The following is a 15,230-nucleotide window of genomic DNA, read 5'->3' on the forward strand; positions in this document are numbered from 1 at the left end:
TCGCTAGTTCTCAAAAGATCAAATGCAGAGCATTTCCGCGGGGGGCGCGCCTGCAAGTCGTATGGATTACGTATTGGTTGTTGTTGTTGTAATTGTTGTCTTCCAGCGTAGACATTGTCGATGAAATCGATGGTGAAACGTGCCGTGAACCCCCTGCCGCGGCTATGACGCAACGTGGAGCGGCTATGACGCAACACAATCCACTTTAATCCAAATCCAAACCAATCCAAGCCAATCTAATCGAATCCAATCCCATGCCCCTCGCGAGAGAGTGTTATAGCGCCGAAATCGCGCCACCACACGAACGCGTGATGTTGACGTCACGATCACGCCACAGATGTTAGCGACCGGAGAGCGCACGAACGACATATGTGGTTTAAGCACGAACCGACCGCGGCGAGAGAGCGCGATGCGAGCGCCCCCACCTGTTCTTGCGCGCGAACCGGCTGTTGCTCAGCGCGAACCAACGCGGCGAGAGAGGGTGTTGCGCACGTCCCCACCTGTTGTGCGCCCGAACCGAACGCGGCGAGAGAGGGTGTTGCGAGCGCAGAGAAGGCGAGGCGGACGCGGGGGAGAGGGCGCACCTGTGGCCGACGGTTGAATGAGTCAAGGATATAAGGCGCGTTCGTAACCTCTATTCTGTGTCGGCTTTGTGGCGCAGTGGTTAGCGACGTGTACCTTGCGTTCCGCCCGCAGAGTCGTGGGATCGAAACCTGGCGCCGGTAAGTATTCTTTTTTATATAGTGTAGGGGGAGCGATGCGGACTATACGGACGCCAACGCGGGTGACATCGTGAGTTACTGAAATGCTCTGCATTTAAAAGTTTGAACTGAGTTGTCAAATGACAGAACTAACCATCATCACACGCATATCCCGTCAGCAATATAGATGCGACAAATCAAAGCTCACGTACACTTACGCTTCTACACAAATATAATGGTCGCACATGCATAAAGGAACGCGCGCGGCGTGATTTGGTGTTCGAGACCTTACATTACGCAGATATAAGCGCAATGCCTGCTATCTCCTTTCAGCATTCGTGCAGCGACTATTCACCGATTCGGACACGGAGAATAGCGGAACGATTAATCCATCGATTCAAACAAACCATGCCGTTACAACAAATATACAGTCGCATCTCAAATTTCCGGCATGTCAACCTTCGCTGTCACAGGGTAACCTTGCCACCCTCGCCCCTTGTCCTGGTGATGTAGTCCATGGTGTTCGGCAGATTTTTCACCACGCAGGCGGAGTAGAACCAGCGGGGCGGCGCGTGGCCCGGAATGGCGTGCCACTTGCGGCCGGCGAAATACTCGAGACGGCGCCTGTAGTCCTTCTGGTTCTCCTCGCCGATGGCGTAGATCTTGTCGTCTAAGACCACGGCCACCACCTTGTCGGTGAACGTCTTGGTCTTGGCGCTCTTGGACCACTTGCCGCTCTTGGGGTCGTACACCTCGCAGGCATTCGCCTTGCTCGAAAGGCCGCCAATGACGTAGATCTTGTCTCTGTACGTCACGAGACCGTGAAAGAGCCTCGCCGTCTTCATCGGGGCGACAACGGTCCACTCGTCGGTCGCGGGGTCGTAAGCCTCCACCGACCGGAGGAGCGTTTCCGTTGACATGCCGCCAACAATGTACACGCGGCCCGCGCAGGACGCGGCGCCAGCGCCGAGCCGTGGGTAGTTCATGCGGCCCACGGTGCGCCACGTGTCCGTGCCAGAGTCGTACTCTTCGGCGGTGTCCAAGGTAATGACGCCGTTCGGGGAGCCGCCGATGCAGTAGACGCAGCTGTCGAGCACCGCTATGCCGAAGAACGCCCTCAGCTGGCTCATGGGCTTGATGGACGACCACTTTATGGCGGCCGCGTCGAAGCAGTAGCAGAAGGGGCACAGATTGCCGATGTCAGCACCCATGACGTAGATCTTGTGGCCGACGGAGACGCACTGGAGCCCGAACACCAGGTCTTGCCTGAAGTCCGTGTGCACCGTTCCCCACTCGTTGGTCTTGTGGTCGTACACCTCCCAGGTGTTGCTCTTGTAGCCGCGGTGTATGCCGCCGTACACGAACATGACCTCGGCGGGCACCCTGTGGACGAACATGTCTCGAGCGGAGTCCACTGAGCACGCGTCGCGCCCGGCCTGCTTAATTTTGTAGCAGCGCTTGACCATAGTCTTGCAGAACGGGTTCTTGTAGACGAACGCGTCACGCATGACGACCTTTTTCAAGTAGCGGTTCTTCATGAGGCAGAAGCGAATGTGCGGGAGAAATTTGTCCAGACACTGCCCACGCTCCGCGGGGTCGGCCTTGATCCAAGACACTGTGGCCTCCCACACGACCTCTTCCCGACGCACCTTCAGCTCGTCCGAGGCGAGCAGGCTCTCAAAGTTCTCCGGGCTGAGCCGACTGAAGTCGTGGTCTTCCGCGTAGACCAGCTCAAAGTTGTCGAGCAAGAAGCGAAAGACCGGTTTATGCAGGCTGGTCCAGTGGAAAAGGCTCGCTGTCTCGAGGACCATGACACAGTTTTCGGCATCCACGTGGTGCGACATGAACGTACAGCACTCTGACAGAAGCCCGTCGACGAGTAGCTGGTCAGCCGCGATGGCGAGCTCTTCCACGTTGTCGACTGTGATCGCCACTTCTCCCGTGTTGGCGTAGGTGGCGATCGCCTGCAGGTTCGCCCTGCTCACTCCGGGGATGGCGAAGTCGCCTTGACACGCCTCCGACAAGGGGCCGTTGAAAAGGGCATCGAAGTACCGGCTGCACTCGCTGAGCTTGTCCTTGAAAACAGCGATGCTGACGCCGTCGGAGGTCCGCAGGGCGGCCAGGGAGGTCGGGGCGTCGTTGGTCATGACGCAAAGTGCGACACCGTTAGACCTCCGCTCCTGGAAACGCGCCTCGGGGAATCCAACGGGACAGGACTCCGGCGGCAACAAGCAAAACGAATTTGAAACGGACGTTTGCCTTGGTTGCGGGTTGGTCGAGCCGACGGAACTTATCGGAGCCTGGCAACGCGGTAATTTGAACGCTGTGACGTTGGGGTTGACGCAATTTTGGCTTGCTCGCGTGCCTCGAGGCGATCGCGACACGGGCAGCGGGTGGACTCGTGGTGGTGGTGGTGGTGGCCCAAAAAATGGCGCATACCCACTTAGGGGGACTGGCCAAGAAGAGTTATGTTTCCATTGTAATCAATCATTCGATGCCAAATAATTGAACAGAAGGAAGAATTTGGTCTAAGTTCAAGAGAGAGAGAGAGAGAGAGAAAAAACACGAAAAACAACAAACAGAAGAGTAGGAAAATTAGGTGTGGCACTGCCAGCGCGAGTAAACGTGTGAAGAGGACGAGGACGATACCTTTTCTTGTTTTAACGACTGATGTTTGGCTGATCCCCTGCTTGGGTATGCGCTATTTAATATGTGGTGGCGGTGGTGGTTGTTGTGTGGGATCAGGCGGGGTTGGCCTGGCTGGATATGCCGGCAGTTGCTCCGCCCAAGCTCCTCTTGATTAGTCTAGGTTAGGGTCCTTTCACCACGAGTTCGCGCCAGTTCCATCTCCTGAAGAAAGCTTAGTAAAAGGCGCGACATGTCCCTTCGCAGCATCCAATGACCCCTTGTGAAGACGTGTGGTCCAGGGTGTTGTGTGGGGCTTTCAACTTTCGAATATCTGAGAGCATTGCAGTCCGCTCGACGTCATGCTCTGGGCAACACATTACATAGAGGTGTGCATCCCCTATCACTGCACATGAACACAGAGGCGATCGCACGAGGCCCACCTTGAATAGCCATGCTGGGGTCTTCGCTGAGTTCGGATGCGGTGCGGCAATGTTGCCTCCGATCGCGTAAGTCCCTTTGTGACGCAAGGCTGGTGATAGAAATCTCCCAAGGACTTGAAACGTTCGACGACTGTTCGCCTGAAATCGTTCCAGTGATTGGCGGAAACTTTAACAGTGTGCGCAAATTTCAGCGCGTTCCGTGCCAACTGATCAGCGGTCTCATTGCCCTTGACGCCAACATATGGGATGAAATCCATTGAAACCGTACGTTAAAACCCTTGCTGCGGAGTTCTTGCACAAGCCGTAAGGTACGATGACAGACACTTTTTGTGGAGATCCCACGCTGAAAAAGTTGTAGCGCTGCTTTTTGAATCAGTCAGAATTACAACTTCCTGCGGCTTATATGACTTAAGTTTCCTCAAAGAAGCCGCGATGGCAATGCGCTCGGATTCGGTGAAGGACACCACATGATCCAGGCGTGCTGCCCAGGAAAGAGGGACAACAACAATAGTTTCTATTTATTGCTGAACCAGCTGCGTTTTTTATGCGCTGGTGGCCAAGATCTTGTGGCCGCTGCGTCGTGTTCTGGTGGGAAAAAGTACGGCGGCCGCGTCGATGTTTCTCGAAAGGCGCCATTAAAGCCATGCTTCCCCACAATCTATTCCACTACTATGTGCAGTTATCAGTATGGTTACTCCTCAGGGCTACCCCACTTAGTTATTTATCTTCCATTGTACTTCCCACCCGAAAGGACTATTACTTTCTAGACTATGGACGCATACAAGATCATTTGACCCCAGTTCGCTCGTATACAAGTGTGTATACGGACTCCTGTCAAACTGATGGAAAATCCTGAAGAGGTATACACCTTTCCCCTCCGTTAACGGGTCTTTTTCAATTCCTGGGTTATTTTCTACGCTAAATTTGTGGGTACGGAGGCCCTTGGGCGCCAGAATGTGGGGCGCCGCGGCTACAAATGGACCGTATTACCCGGCTAGCAGGCTAGAACACAAGAACCAAAGCCACAATCTCCACCGCGGCGTCGCGGGGACGTCGCCGAGGGTTCAGCCGGGCACTATATACGTGCTCGATCATCACGCTGTCGTCTGCTCTCGTGACCGTTTGGTAGCGCTGCAAAATCTCGAGGTATTCCGCGGCGCTCAAGCGGTCTGAGTAAGCGCTGTCCTGAGGCAACTGAGGAACACCGAGTCCCCGTCTCGGCGGCGCCGGGCAGCTTGCCCTAATGGCGCCGCGCGGCCGGCGTGGGGACCCATGTGGTCCCCACAAATTCTTCGCAATGGCTTTAGCTCTGCGAAAGTGGTAGGCATCCTTTTTGTCTGAAGTCGTAATTCCATGCTCGATTTTCGTTTGCTCAGCTCTTTCTGATCCTCAAAGTACCCTCTTCGGCGGACGTTCTTATCACTCCTGCCGCCTCATCTGAATGGTTTCCTTGTTTGCGTCCCTGAGCATGCAGGTTTCCCTGCTTGCTCGCTATCAGGGATGGAGCTGCGTGCTGTCCGATACCGCATACGATGCTACTCGTTCAAGGTCAGCGGGAATCAGCTTTATTAGCTTTGGGGAATCTCATTCACCTGAGGTTCCCCTGGCCAGCTGAAAGGCGCTCCTCAAGTCAACATGAGGCTGGTATAACCGCCGTTTGTTTTCGTGTACCTCAGTTAGTAGGTTAACTTTGCAGGTCTCGCTTGGCGCAATCACCCTTCTGCAGTCACAGCAATGCGGGCAGATGTGTCGACCATTAATGATTGTCTTGTCTACGATTTTCACGCCTCCGACATTAAACTCTTCGGGGTGCCGCTTGAGGAGTGGTGGATTACAATCTCTGTGCTGGCACTTTTTTCATTCGGGGCTCTAGAGACGGGGTACTGCCGCCAGGACGTAGGGTCTACCCTCCTGAGCCTCACGAAACTTCTAATCGATTTCCGCTTTTAATTGGTTTTACAGCGAAGCTGTATATGCATGTCTAATCTGTCCACTTTTCGTCTTAGTGAAGCAAAAACTCGGGGACTTCTGCTCAGCGTGTGCAAAAATTCATAAAAAAGAACAATAAAAGTGCTTAGGGCAGCCATATTTTTATACTGTAGGAAGGAGCCGCGGATTCGGTAGAGTGGATGCGGCTTTCTACATCTATTGTGGATGCGCATGGCCGGCCGGAATTAGAGAGCGGCGATGACAAGCTAGGCGCGCTGTTATATTCAATATGTCATGTATAGCGCGTGTCACCGCTGACGGTGACCATGGAAGCATGCGGATGATGATGATAGTGGTGCTAAAGGCGGATGGAGTTGACGCCACTACAATACAAAATGTCTTGTATTGCCCCTAGAAAAATTTAGCAGTGGCTTAGCTCAGCTATGCCAGGATATGCATAGCGTGAGCAACGCCGCCTGTATAAACATTGCCTAACGCGTGAGCAAAAAATGGCCAAACAGCCACTCTCCTGTTGCTCTCTCCTACCCTTCCCCATCCGTAGCCTTCCAGCGTGCTTTCGTGTCCGCCAGCCAGCGCCGCTCCTCGGAAACTATGCAAAATAGTGGAAAGTTTGTTTAGCGTTCCCGAGGCGGCGCTCCTACGCCTTCTTGTTTTTCACCATGCATGTCTGTCTTGGTTTGTCACTGATAAAACTTCCTTTGTCACGTCACGAAGCAAAACCCCTTGCGCTGCCGCAGGCTGATGCCGGCTTTGCGCGCTTATCTACTCGGATCACAGGCCCTGAAATTTTCTGAGTGGGGCATCCCACCTCTATCCCCTCCGCATTTAGGTATTGTTTTGACACCGCTTTTCGCACTCCGCATCGGTACGCACTTCCAAAATTGAGGACTGTACTGTAGAAGCGCCCGGACAGCGTGGCGGGATCCCAGCTGCTTATCCTTTTGTTTCCTATAATTTTCTGAAGTTTACAAGCACGTGATATTATTGGAAAGTAATCGTAGAAGTGAGCGCCTGAACAAAAAACGTGCGCGCAATTTTTTCTTCTCTAAATACTCCAGAAAGAAAAATACCAGTAAAATAATGGCTGCCCCATCCGAAAATATCGTTTTTCTGTTAGCTATATGTCTACCCGACAATCAGTATGTTCTTACACTATTTCAGTCCGCCTCCGTCTTTACCTTTGGAAAAATGCAGCAAGTATGTAGCGAGCGAAACGTTGAACGAGATCCCCAGTGCGCCACAGAACTAGCACCCCGCCGCGGCTAAGATGTAAGCGAAACGGCCCTTGGAGCCCAACAGGCAAGCTGGCAGACACACGTCGTAAAAGTGGGTGCAGCGTTCGCGACTCGCGAGCAGTGACGTGAGGCGAGATGTCCGCCGGCACGCGCCACATAGCGGATCAGTGCCTGAACTAAGCGTCTCTACCCTTCCCATTGAAAAGCGCGCGACGCGTCAGGCAATGTTAATACAGGCGGCGTTGGCGTGAGCTAAGGTTCAGTTGGCTATTCTTAGATTTCCTGGTTGTCTAGGCCGGATTAGCTTGATTGTCATGTGTTACTGCAATGACACACGCACTGTATACGCATTATGTGACACACGTATATTTATCAAGCGGCTCCGGCGCAGCGTCACCAATCGCCCCAGAGCTAAGCTGGTTCCACAGGTGCACGCCGGTGTTGCTGCGGCGCACGAGCACTCGGTTCCACACCCGGCCACCCCTCGCATGATCGTCAGGTGGACCGGGCCGCCACGTGCGGAACGGAGGTCGGCGAAGACGCTGGGCGCGTGGGGTGTATGAGAAACGCCGAGCAGCGAGCAACGTTCTGTGCGTCGTGTGACGTCACTGATCCTCGCGCATGCGCAGCACAGCTCTCCAGGAGCCACGCGAAACTGCTCAACCTCGGCCAGTGTAGCTCACGCTACAAAACATCTTCCTAGCAATGCATGTGCGTTTTCAGGTTAAGCCGACTTTAAGTAGCAGCAGTAGTAGTAGTAGCAAACGTTTATTGGAGCAAATGGGAAAGGGAAGAGTGTGTTGGTGAAGCGTCCGTAGTTCAGGATGCCTCTTGACCGGGCCGACTCGATGATGATGATGATGATGATGATGATGCCTATTGGTTTCCCCTTTGAAGCGGGGTGATGACATGTCATCTTACCAAAAAGGACTAATATAACCATGTTTTACACTCTTGGTTTAATACTAGCGCTGCTTAGGGCAGGCACTAAGCTTATTAGGCCCGAAATATTTTCTTTTCCCTGTTACAGGTGGTAACTGTCCTAGGCACAGTTGCACAGTTGCACAGGTGCCCGAGAAACCAAGGCCCTCTGGCTGGCCGGGTCCGGGCTGGTCAGCTCCCACTGCTCCGGGGTGGGGAAGGGGGGTGTGTGAGGGGAGTGGGGACAGGAGTATACGAGGTAGGATGTGGTGAGTAGAGTGTCGTAGTGTTGGCACTGACGGCGGTAGATAGTGGGTGCGATCTGATGTAGGATGACGTGATTGTAGAACGTACCGGTCTGAAGGCGGCTAGAGATTATGGCCTGCTGGTTGATTAGGGTGGGTATACCCAGCTGGTAAGGGTGTAGTGAGACAGAAGAGCGTTGTATGTATTATCGAGAGGAATTCGGAAGCCGTTGGCGGTCGTGTGAGATGGTGGCATCACTTGGCCATCGGTGGAGAATGCCCGGGAGTGCAGAGCTGGTGCTGCGGCGTGGGCCGCTTCATTCCCCGAAAGGCCGGAGTGTCTCTGAGTCCAGATGATTCTGATGGCGGACTCGTCGGGTAGACGTCGGAGTAGGGGAAGGGCCTGGTAGAGGCGGCATGCCTGCTGCGAGTCGGACACTACGGTGATGTGGGGAAGCTTGGCGTGGGTGGTCGCTGCAAAGGCCATTGCCAGAGCTTCTGGCGTCTGTATTTTGTTGGCGTGCGTGGTGGCGGCCGTGAAGATTCGGCCGGCGTGGCTGAGGGTGAAGATCGGCGTAAGCTTATTTATTCTTCGTAAGCTGGTTTTCCCACATTGTGTGTTGCGCAGTGAAGAGGGATAATGGTCACAGCGGGCAAGTTTGTTTGCAGGTCGTTTCGTAGCATCAGCACCTTAAAAGGCCGCCTAACGTAACCTTAGCTAACCTAATCCCAAACTAAACTAACCTAAAACGTACTCTAAAACTGACCCAACGTAATCTGACTAAATATAAAAAGTTTCCTTCGATTACGTTTCGCTCAAAACAGCGCGATGCGATGGAACGACCTGCAAAAAGACTCCCGGTTATCCCCACTTTACACTGCTCTCCACCCCCGCCGCCTCTCTCCCTTCTGCTGCGGGGAGATTTCAACGTGGACGACTCACGGCCCAATGCGCCCTGACTGCTTTCCTCCGTGGTAGAGCGGTTAGGGCCGGTGTGTTACACGGACAGTAAGACGCCTGCGACGCGGGAGGGAGACGGACAGCCACATGTTTGTCCTTTAATTCTAAGTTTCATTTAGCTGCTTAGCTAGGAAGCATGCTCGATCGCAAATTACAAACGTGTTTTGCTTCGTGCACTCTTTGCACTGCGTCCTGCTTCGCTGGCAATCCCTCTTCACAGAGTGGAAGGGCACTGATTTTTATTCTCGCGACTTATTTAATTTTAACACGAAAGTGTTTTATCCCCGGAATCACCGAGATTTCACTGACTTCATATCCGTCGCGGAAATTACGCCACTGCAAGGAAGCAAGCGGCATGTAAAGGTTGCACCCCTGTACACAGAGTCTTCTTGCGGGGAAGCAACCTTTAGTACTAAAGAGTACGTTATGAGTGGATGAATGAATGAATGAATTTATTGCAAACAAGGAAAGGAAAGACCACTAGCAGGCGTCGTTTGTCTCGCCTAAAGGTGGACACCAGAACGCCTGCTGGTGTGGGGGGTGTGGGGAATGGGGAAAACAGTTGTACAGGAAAGGGAAGATAGAGAGAAGGAGAGGTTACATATATACAAATATACAGGTCTAACAGGACATATATGTACAATATATACAAGATAAACACTAAAACATGAAGACAAAAAAAAAAAAAACAGAAACGAAGCACCCACACACACACCGTTTAGTTTATGTGGGGAGAAAGCGGAGAGCCGGGAGGAGTCCTGAGGCATCCAGGTAGGACCCCAGGGCCTCATGAACTCCGTCCCGCTCTCTGGCACTGCCTGGCGGCCACAGAAATTCTTCGAGGGGCCGAGCCCCTCCCCCGAAGGCGGCCAACAGTTCGGTCCTCCCTGCCACAAACTGGGGGCACTCCAGGACCAGATGTGGCAGGGTCTGGACAGCCGCCTGGCAGTGCTGACACGACGGGTCATCGATGACTGCTAGGCGGTGTTTTCGCTCGGCTTCCCACACGCACCTCCTCGCGTAGGCGCAGGACAGCCGAGCGTTGGTGTCTGGGCATCCGTGTGGCCCGGACGGGTGGTGGGGCCTCTCCAGCGGCCAACCTCGGGTCCGGGTGCTGGGCCCGTACATGTCGCTGTATCAGCAGGCGGGCGTCATCCGCAGCTGCGTGGGCTGCCGTGGGCGAAGGGGGCAGCTCGTGGGCGTCGGCGGCCAGTTCGTCTACCCTCTCGTTGCCCTCCAGCCCAATGTGGCCTGGCACCCACTGCAGCCGCATGCGAGTCCCCCGCTGGGCCAGCCGTGCCACCTTGTCCCGCACGGCCCGCACCAGGATGGAGCGCGGGTCGCCCTCCTGGATCCGGAGTAGGGCCACTCGAGAATCACCGCAGTGCGCAGCGCTCGGGGGGCGGCTCCAGCTCCAGTGGAAGGTCCAGGCCAAGGCTTACGCCCACCATTGCGGCCGTGGCGGATGATGCGGCGTAGTGCAGCCGGGCCTGCCTGGTGGCCTCCCCCATCACTGCCGCCGCCGTGGCCGAACCCTGCTGCTGCCGCACGGAACCATCCGTGTATACCAGGGTGTGGTCATGGAGGTCGCCCCACACGACGCCACGAGCCAGCTGCAGCTGCCCGCAGTGCGACGTCCGCCGCTTGCTACGCAGGCCCGGGTTGTTCGTTTTTGGGTTTTATATTTTAACACGAAAGTATTTTATTCCGGGATACACCAAGATTTCACTGACGTCATATCCGTCACGGAAATGACGCCAGTACACCTTTGCCGAAGCGACCCGCCAGCAGGACGTCGTTCACCCAGAACACCCACAAGACAGCCGCCGAACCGCAAATCGTGCTCAGCTGAAGATTTCGCTGCACATTTCACTTTCGTGTAATATCGATTCCTATGGCAGAGGAATCAACCACAGTTTCTATTTATGCTGTTCCCCCTATTTTAATTTAATCACTTTCTTTTTATGCGCACTTTTAAATTACTTCCACGTGGCTCACCTAACAGTATTTTTTCGTTACTCTTATGATTGGCTGATCTCCAACCATCTTGTGTGATATTTCCGTTGTGGCATTTGCGTTGATTTCTTACAGTTGATTTCTGTTGATTCTCGCGGCTGATGTGAGACAAGCGACGGCATACCTCACTATCGGCAATAGTATGCGGTAATAAGCTGGAGATATAGTGCAACGCCCGGCCAGCCTGCACTGTACGTCCAACGCACCATCGCCACAAACTAACAGTCATGTTCGGGTCCCATCGACCTGCTATCCCCACTCAGCAGTTCTTAATTTATTTGAAAGTGTCCATGCTTGGTTTTAAAAATAAACCAAGCTTTATACGCTCAGAAAAAAAAAAAAAAAAAACTGATGGCTACCCAAATTTCGGCTTCCCAGTTAGCCGCGACCTCACCGTGCAATTAAGCTGTCACAGCTTAATCAAACGGCCAAGCGGAATTAAAGGGACCCTGCGACACTTTTTTCAATTTTTTTTTTTTGAAATCTTAAATGCCTGCAGGACGTAGTCACCCAACACACCCAGTACTTAGATTAGGGGGTCGCAAAGTACCTCAGCCAAAAATTGCTGCTTTATGCCCATGAGATAACTTGGAAACTCGCTCAAAAGATTTTCTTCTCTTTCCTGGTCTTGACGTTCTTCGACTGTCGAATTCGTCACTAAGGCCATTTAGCGGCTGTTGGCCAATTTTCCTTCAGTTGCAGCAATGGGCGCTTTTTGATAGAAACTTAAAAAAAAAGCCACAAAAACGAAGCAGAAATGGAAGGCGTATCTGGGGCGGCGAGCAAATCACGCAGTGCCGCTTTGTGCTGGCGATAACTAAAGCTTTCGCAGTGGTTCCAGACGCGAAGTAAAGAGTGAAAGCGCTTATCGAAAGTGTTCCAGGGTCCATTTAAAATGGCGAATGCTAGTAAACCTCGGCACTGACGTCACAAGCTTCCCTTAATTTTACTCGCTCATAACAATGGCGCCACTACAGGAATTCACGACATTGTATTTCATTCCTTCCTAAGTTATAATTATTTATTAAGCCAATGACTATTTAGGGAATTACCTAAGCACCTTGACAAAGCCAAGGAAATCATTCACTGCATGATCGCATAACGATACCACGTGACGAGTGGAATGACTTGCTTCATTTTTTTTTTGCTCGCTGTATGTATGTATTTATTGCACAAAAGAAAGAAAGGAAAGTCCACCAACAGGCGTTAATTGTCTCGCCTAGGGGCGGATACCGGAACGCCTGCTGGTGTAGGGGAGGTGGGATAGGGAGGAAAGAGTACATAGGAATAGGGGGATAGGGTAGAGGGCTAACATAAATATATAACACATGTGCAAGAATAATATATATACAACGTGGATTCAGGGTTTTCCAGTGACAAGTGTCGCGACTGGCGAATACTTTTTGGGTTACATACTCATCGCACTTGTTTCTTCTATGAATTTGCCATGTAACCAGAAGGCACAACACGCGACGAAATTTCTGACGAGCGGTCGCCAGCGTATTCCCTAGCGATTCACAGGAGGTATATATGCTTAACAGAGAACGTATACAAGAATGACGGAAACAATGGGAAACACTAACGAATGTGGCGCAAATGGATCACAGTGGAAACAAAAAGCGTAGCTGAAGCACGAATAAGTGAATGCCGAGCTCCACTGATGATAAAAAAAAAGTGTGGTTCTCCTGTAATAGGAATCGGTAAAACACGAAAGTGAAATGGGCAGCGAAATCTGAAGCTGAGCATGATTTGCGGGTCGGCGGCTGTCTTGTGGGTGTGCTTGGCGAGCGACATCCTGCTGGCGGGTCGCTTCGGCAAAGGTGTACTCGTATCATTTCCGTGACGGATATGACGTCAGTGAAAGCTTGGTGTATCCCGGAATAAAACACTTTCGTGTTAATATATAAAACCCAAAAGCGAACAACCCTAAGTACAACGTACTCTTTAGTACTAAAGGTCGCTTCCCCGCAAGAAGACCCTGTGTGCAGGGGTGCACCATTTACAGGCCGCTTGCTCCGTTGTGCTGACGCCATTTCCGTGACGGATATGACGTCGGTCAAATCTTTGTGCATCCGGGAATAAAACACTTTCGTGTTAAAAAAGGTTGTGTCGCCATACCAACCCCGCGAGTTTGGATGTTCAGCTGTCCAGCAAAGCTATTGAAAATCACTGCGACTGCTGGTGAGGGTATGCAATATGCTTTATTGCTTGAAAGTAATGTTAGTTACAACATAATTGTGGCCGCTGTGGTACACCGCGACGAGTCTGCTTCGTCCTTGGCCAAGACCGCAAACACGATATGTATGCCGCGGTTGGTTGATTTGGGTCATTGCAAAGTTGTCCCTGATGAAGGCCGACAACCAGTACTGCTTGATCCGTTTCGCAATGCCAAGTAAGTACCGATAACCATTACTGTGCCATCTTGTCGTCTTGTTGTCTGACTGTCAGGGTGCTTTTGTACGAAGTTCTCAAGGTCTGTCTTGAAGTGCCGTGTCGTCCGGCGGCAGAAAGTTGAAGTAGTACTCATGTGCTTGCGGCTGCTGCTGTAAGTCATAGAAAGAAAAACAATAAAAACACACCTAACTATTGTCTTCTAATTTAAAAATCAAGCTTGTTTTACAAAAATTTTGTGATTAAGTAATAGCAGAGTCCTGCAATGCTAAAGCATTGAAGGACTCTGGTAATAGTTTATTGAAGTTCAGTTTTTGTCCCCCAGGGGCGCGCGAGTACGCTTTCCCCTGAGCTTCAACGGAGCAGGGGGGCGCGCGCCGGCCGGATTCTGAAGCGGAATTTCGCAACTAGTATATACTATTGAAGAACTCTGGTACTCAAGTGCTTGAGGCTGCTAAGAAGAGAAACCGTAAAAACAAAGGTAAGTGTCACCTAATTGATGCCTTGTAATTTCAGAAGCGAGCATTATTTTACAAAAAAAAATGTGATTAAGTAATAGGTTATCGAATCGAAGTTCAGTTTTTGTACCCTAGGAGCGCGCAAGCTTCAATGGGGCAGAGGGGCCCGCGTCACCCGGATTCTGAATACTACAAAACTCTGACAGACGCGCCCCCCCCCCCCCCCCCCCAAAAAAAAAAAATACATGGCCAACAAGTGGCTAACGGCTTTGCTGTAAAATGAGCACAAAAATCTACAAGCACAACAAACTATAGAACTATGAACGGTCGGGTGAGTTGGTGAACTAACATTGTGGCGAAACGGCGCAGCTTAAAGACGCAAGAAGGAATAGAACAGGACGGACGTGCTGACTACTAGATAGTCAGCGCGCGTCCTCTTTGATTCCTTGTTAAGCCGCACATGCTTCGCTACAATGTAACGACGAAATATCCTTGAAACAGTGCACCAAACCCTTACCGCAGGAGCAAGAGCTAAATTCACAGCTGTTTGTGGGTGCACGTTCTGCCGCTTTAGCTGCCTTTGACGGCCCCACCGGCGTCCATTCTCACTACTGGGTTTTGCGTACAGCTGGAAAACAACGCATTTTGCCCGTATAACGACCCGTACACTGCGAACAGCTGAAAAGACCCCGACCGTGACCATGTAGATAAGCAAAGTCAGCTGGCTGCACGAGCAACGGAAAAACGGATCGCAACATTTCCGTCTGCGGCCGATGTCAACCGCTGCGCCGTATGGAGCGTCAGCTGCAAACGACACGAGACAAGGGACAACAAAGCGTTCAGGAGGGACAAGTGCACCTGCAGGACACGTGCACACAGGGCCCACTGCATCCAGGACTGAGCAGACATCCTCCATTATCAGTCTCTCACTCCCTGGGAAGCAATACGTCATTCATTTTCCCCGGATGTTCCAGCTGTCCGACGGTGGACACCGGACTGAACTAGACTGCCTGCAGGATATGTAAACTAAGGTCTACTGCTTCCAGAACATGGCGCAGCCGGACAGCCTGGCCTGTTGGGCCGTGTGTGTCTCTTGCGCCCTGTACACCTTCTTCGGCATGATGCTGGCCAAGTCCGAGTCTATCATGTACGTGGGCTTCATTGACATGCTGCACGCCAACCGGGAGGACGCCTCGTGGCCCCCCACGCTCGCCGTCACCATGTCTCAACTCGCAGGTACGTGCGCGGTTGATCTGCTGGTGTACGAAGGGCGGTTGCACCATA

At 52.3% G+C, this 15,230-nt stretch overlaps 2 protein-coding genes across 2 annotated transcripts in view; one reads left to right on the plus strand and one right to left on the minus strand.

The window, feature by feature from the left end:
* Nucleotides 1-1,168: 1,168 nt before the first annotated feature.
* Nucleotides 1,169-2,848, minus strand: LOC144153124 (kelch-like protein 10). The gene has a single exon (XM_077684781.1). It carries the CDS (start codon nucleotides 2,846-2,848, stop codon nucleotides 1,169-1,171), a length of 1,680 nt encoding a protein of 559 aa, XP_077540907.1.
* A 12,147-nt stretch (nucleotides 2,849-14,995) lies between these two features.
* The window catches only part of LOC144153125 (monocarboxylate transporter 12-like), a 22,806-nt gene continuing 22,571 nt past the window's right edge, over nucleotides 14,996-15,230 (plus strand). The window contains exon 1 of the mRNA XM_077684782.1: nucleotides 14,996-15,182. Coding sequence (XP_077540908.1) covers nucleotides 14,996-15,182 — 187 coding nt within the window. The remainder of the gene's footprint in view (nucleotides 15,183-15,230) is intronic.

This window comes from Haemaphysalis longicornis, unplaced genomic scaffold (genome assembly GCF_048455015.1).
Source record: "Haemaphysalis longicornis isolate Haplotype H1 unplaced genomic scaffold, Haemaphysalis longicornis Haplotype H1 scaffold_9, whole genome shotgun sequence".
NCBI classification, from domain to species: domain Eukaryota; kingdom Metazoa; phylum Arthropoda; class Arachnida; order Ixodida; family Ixodidae; genus Haemaphysalis; species Haemaphysalis longicornis.

What these genes read in the sequence shown, in the direction of transcription:
- LOC144153124 (XM_077684781.1), bottom strand. Translation starts at nt 2,848, where the DNA reads ATGACCAACGACGCCCCGACCTCCCTGGCCGCCCTGCGGACCTCCGAC.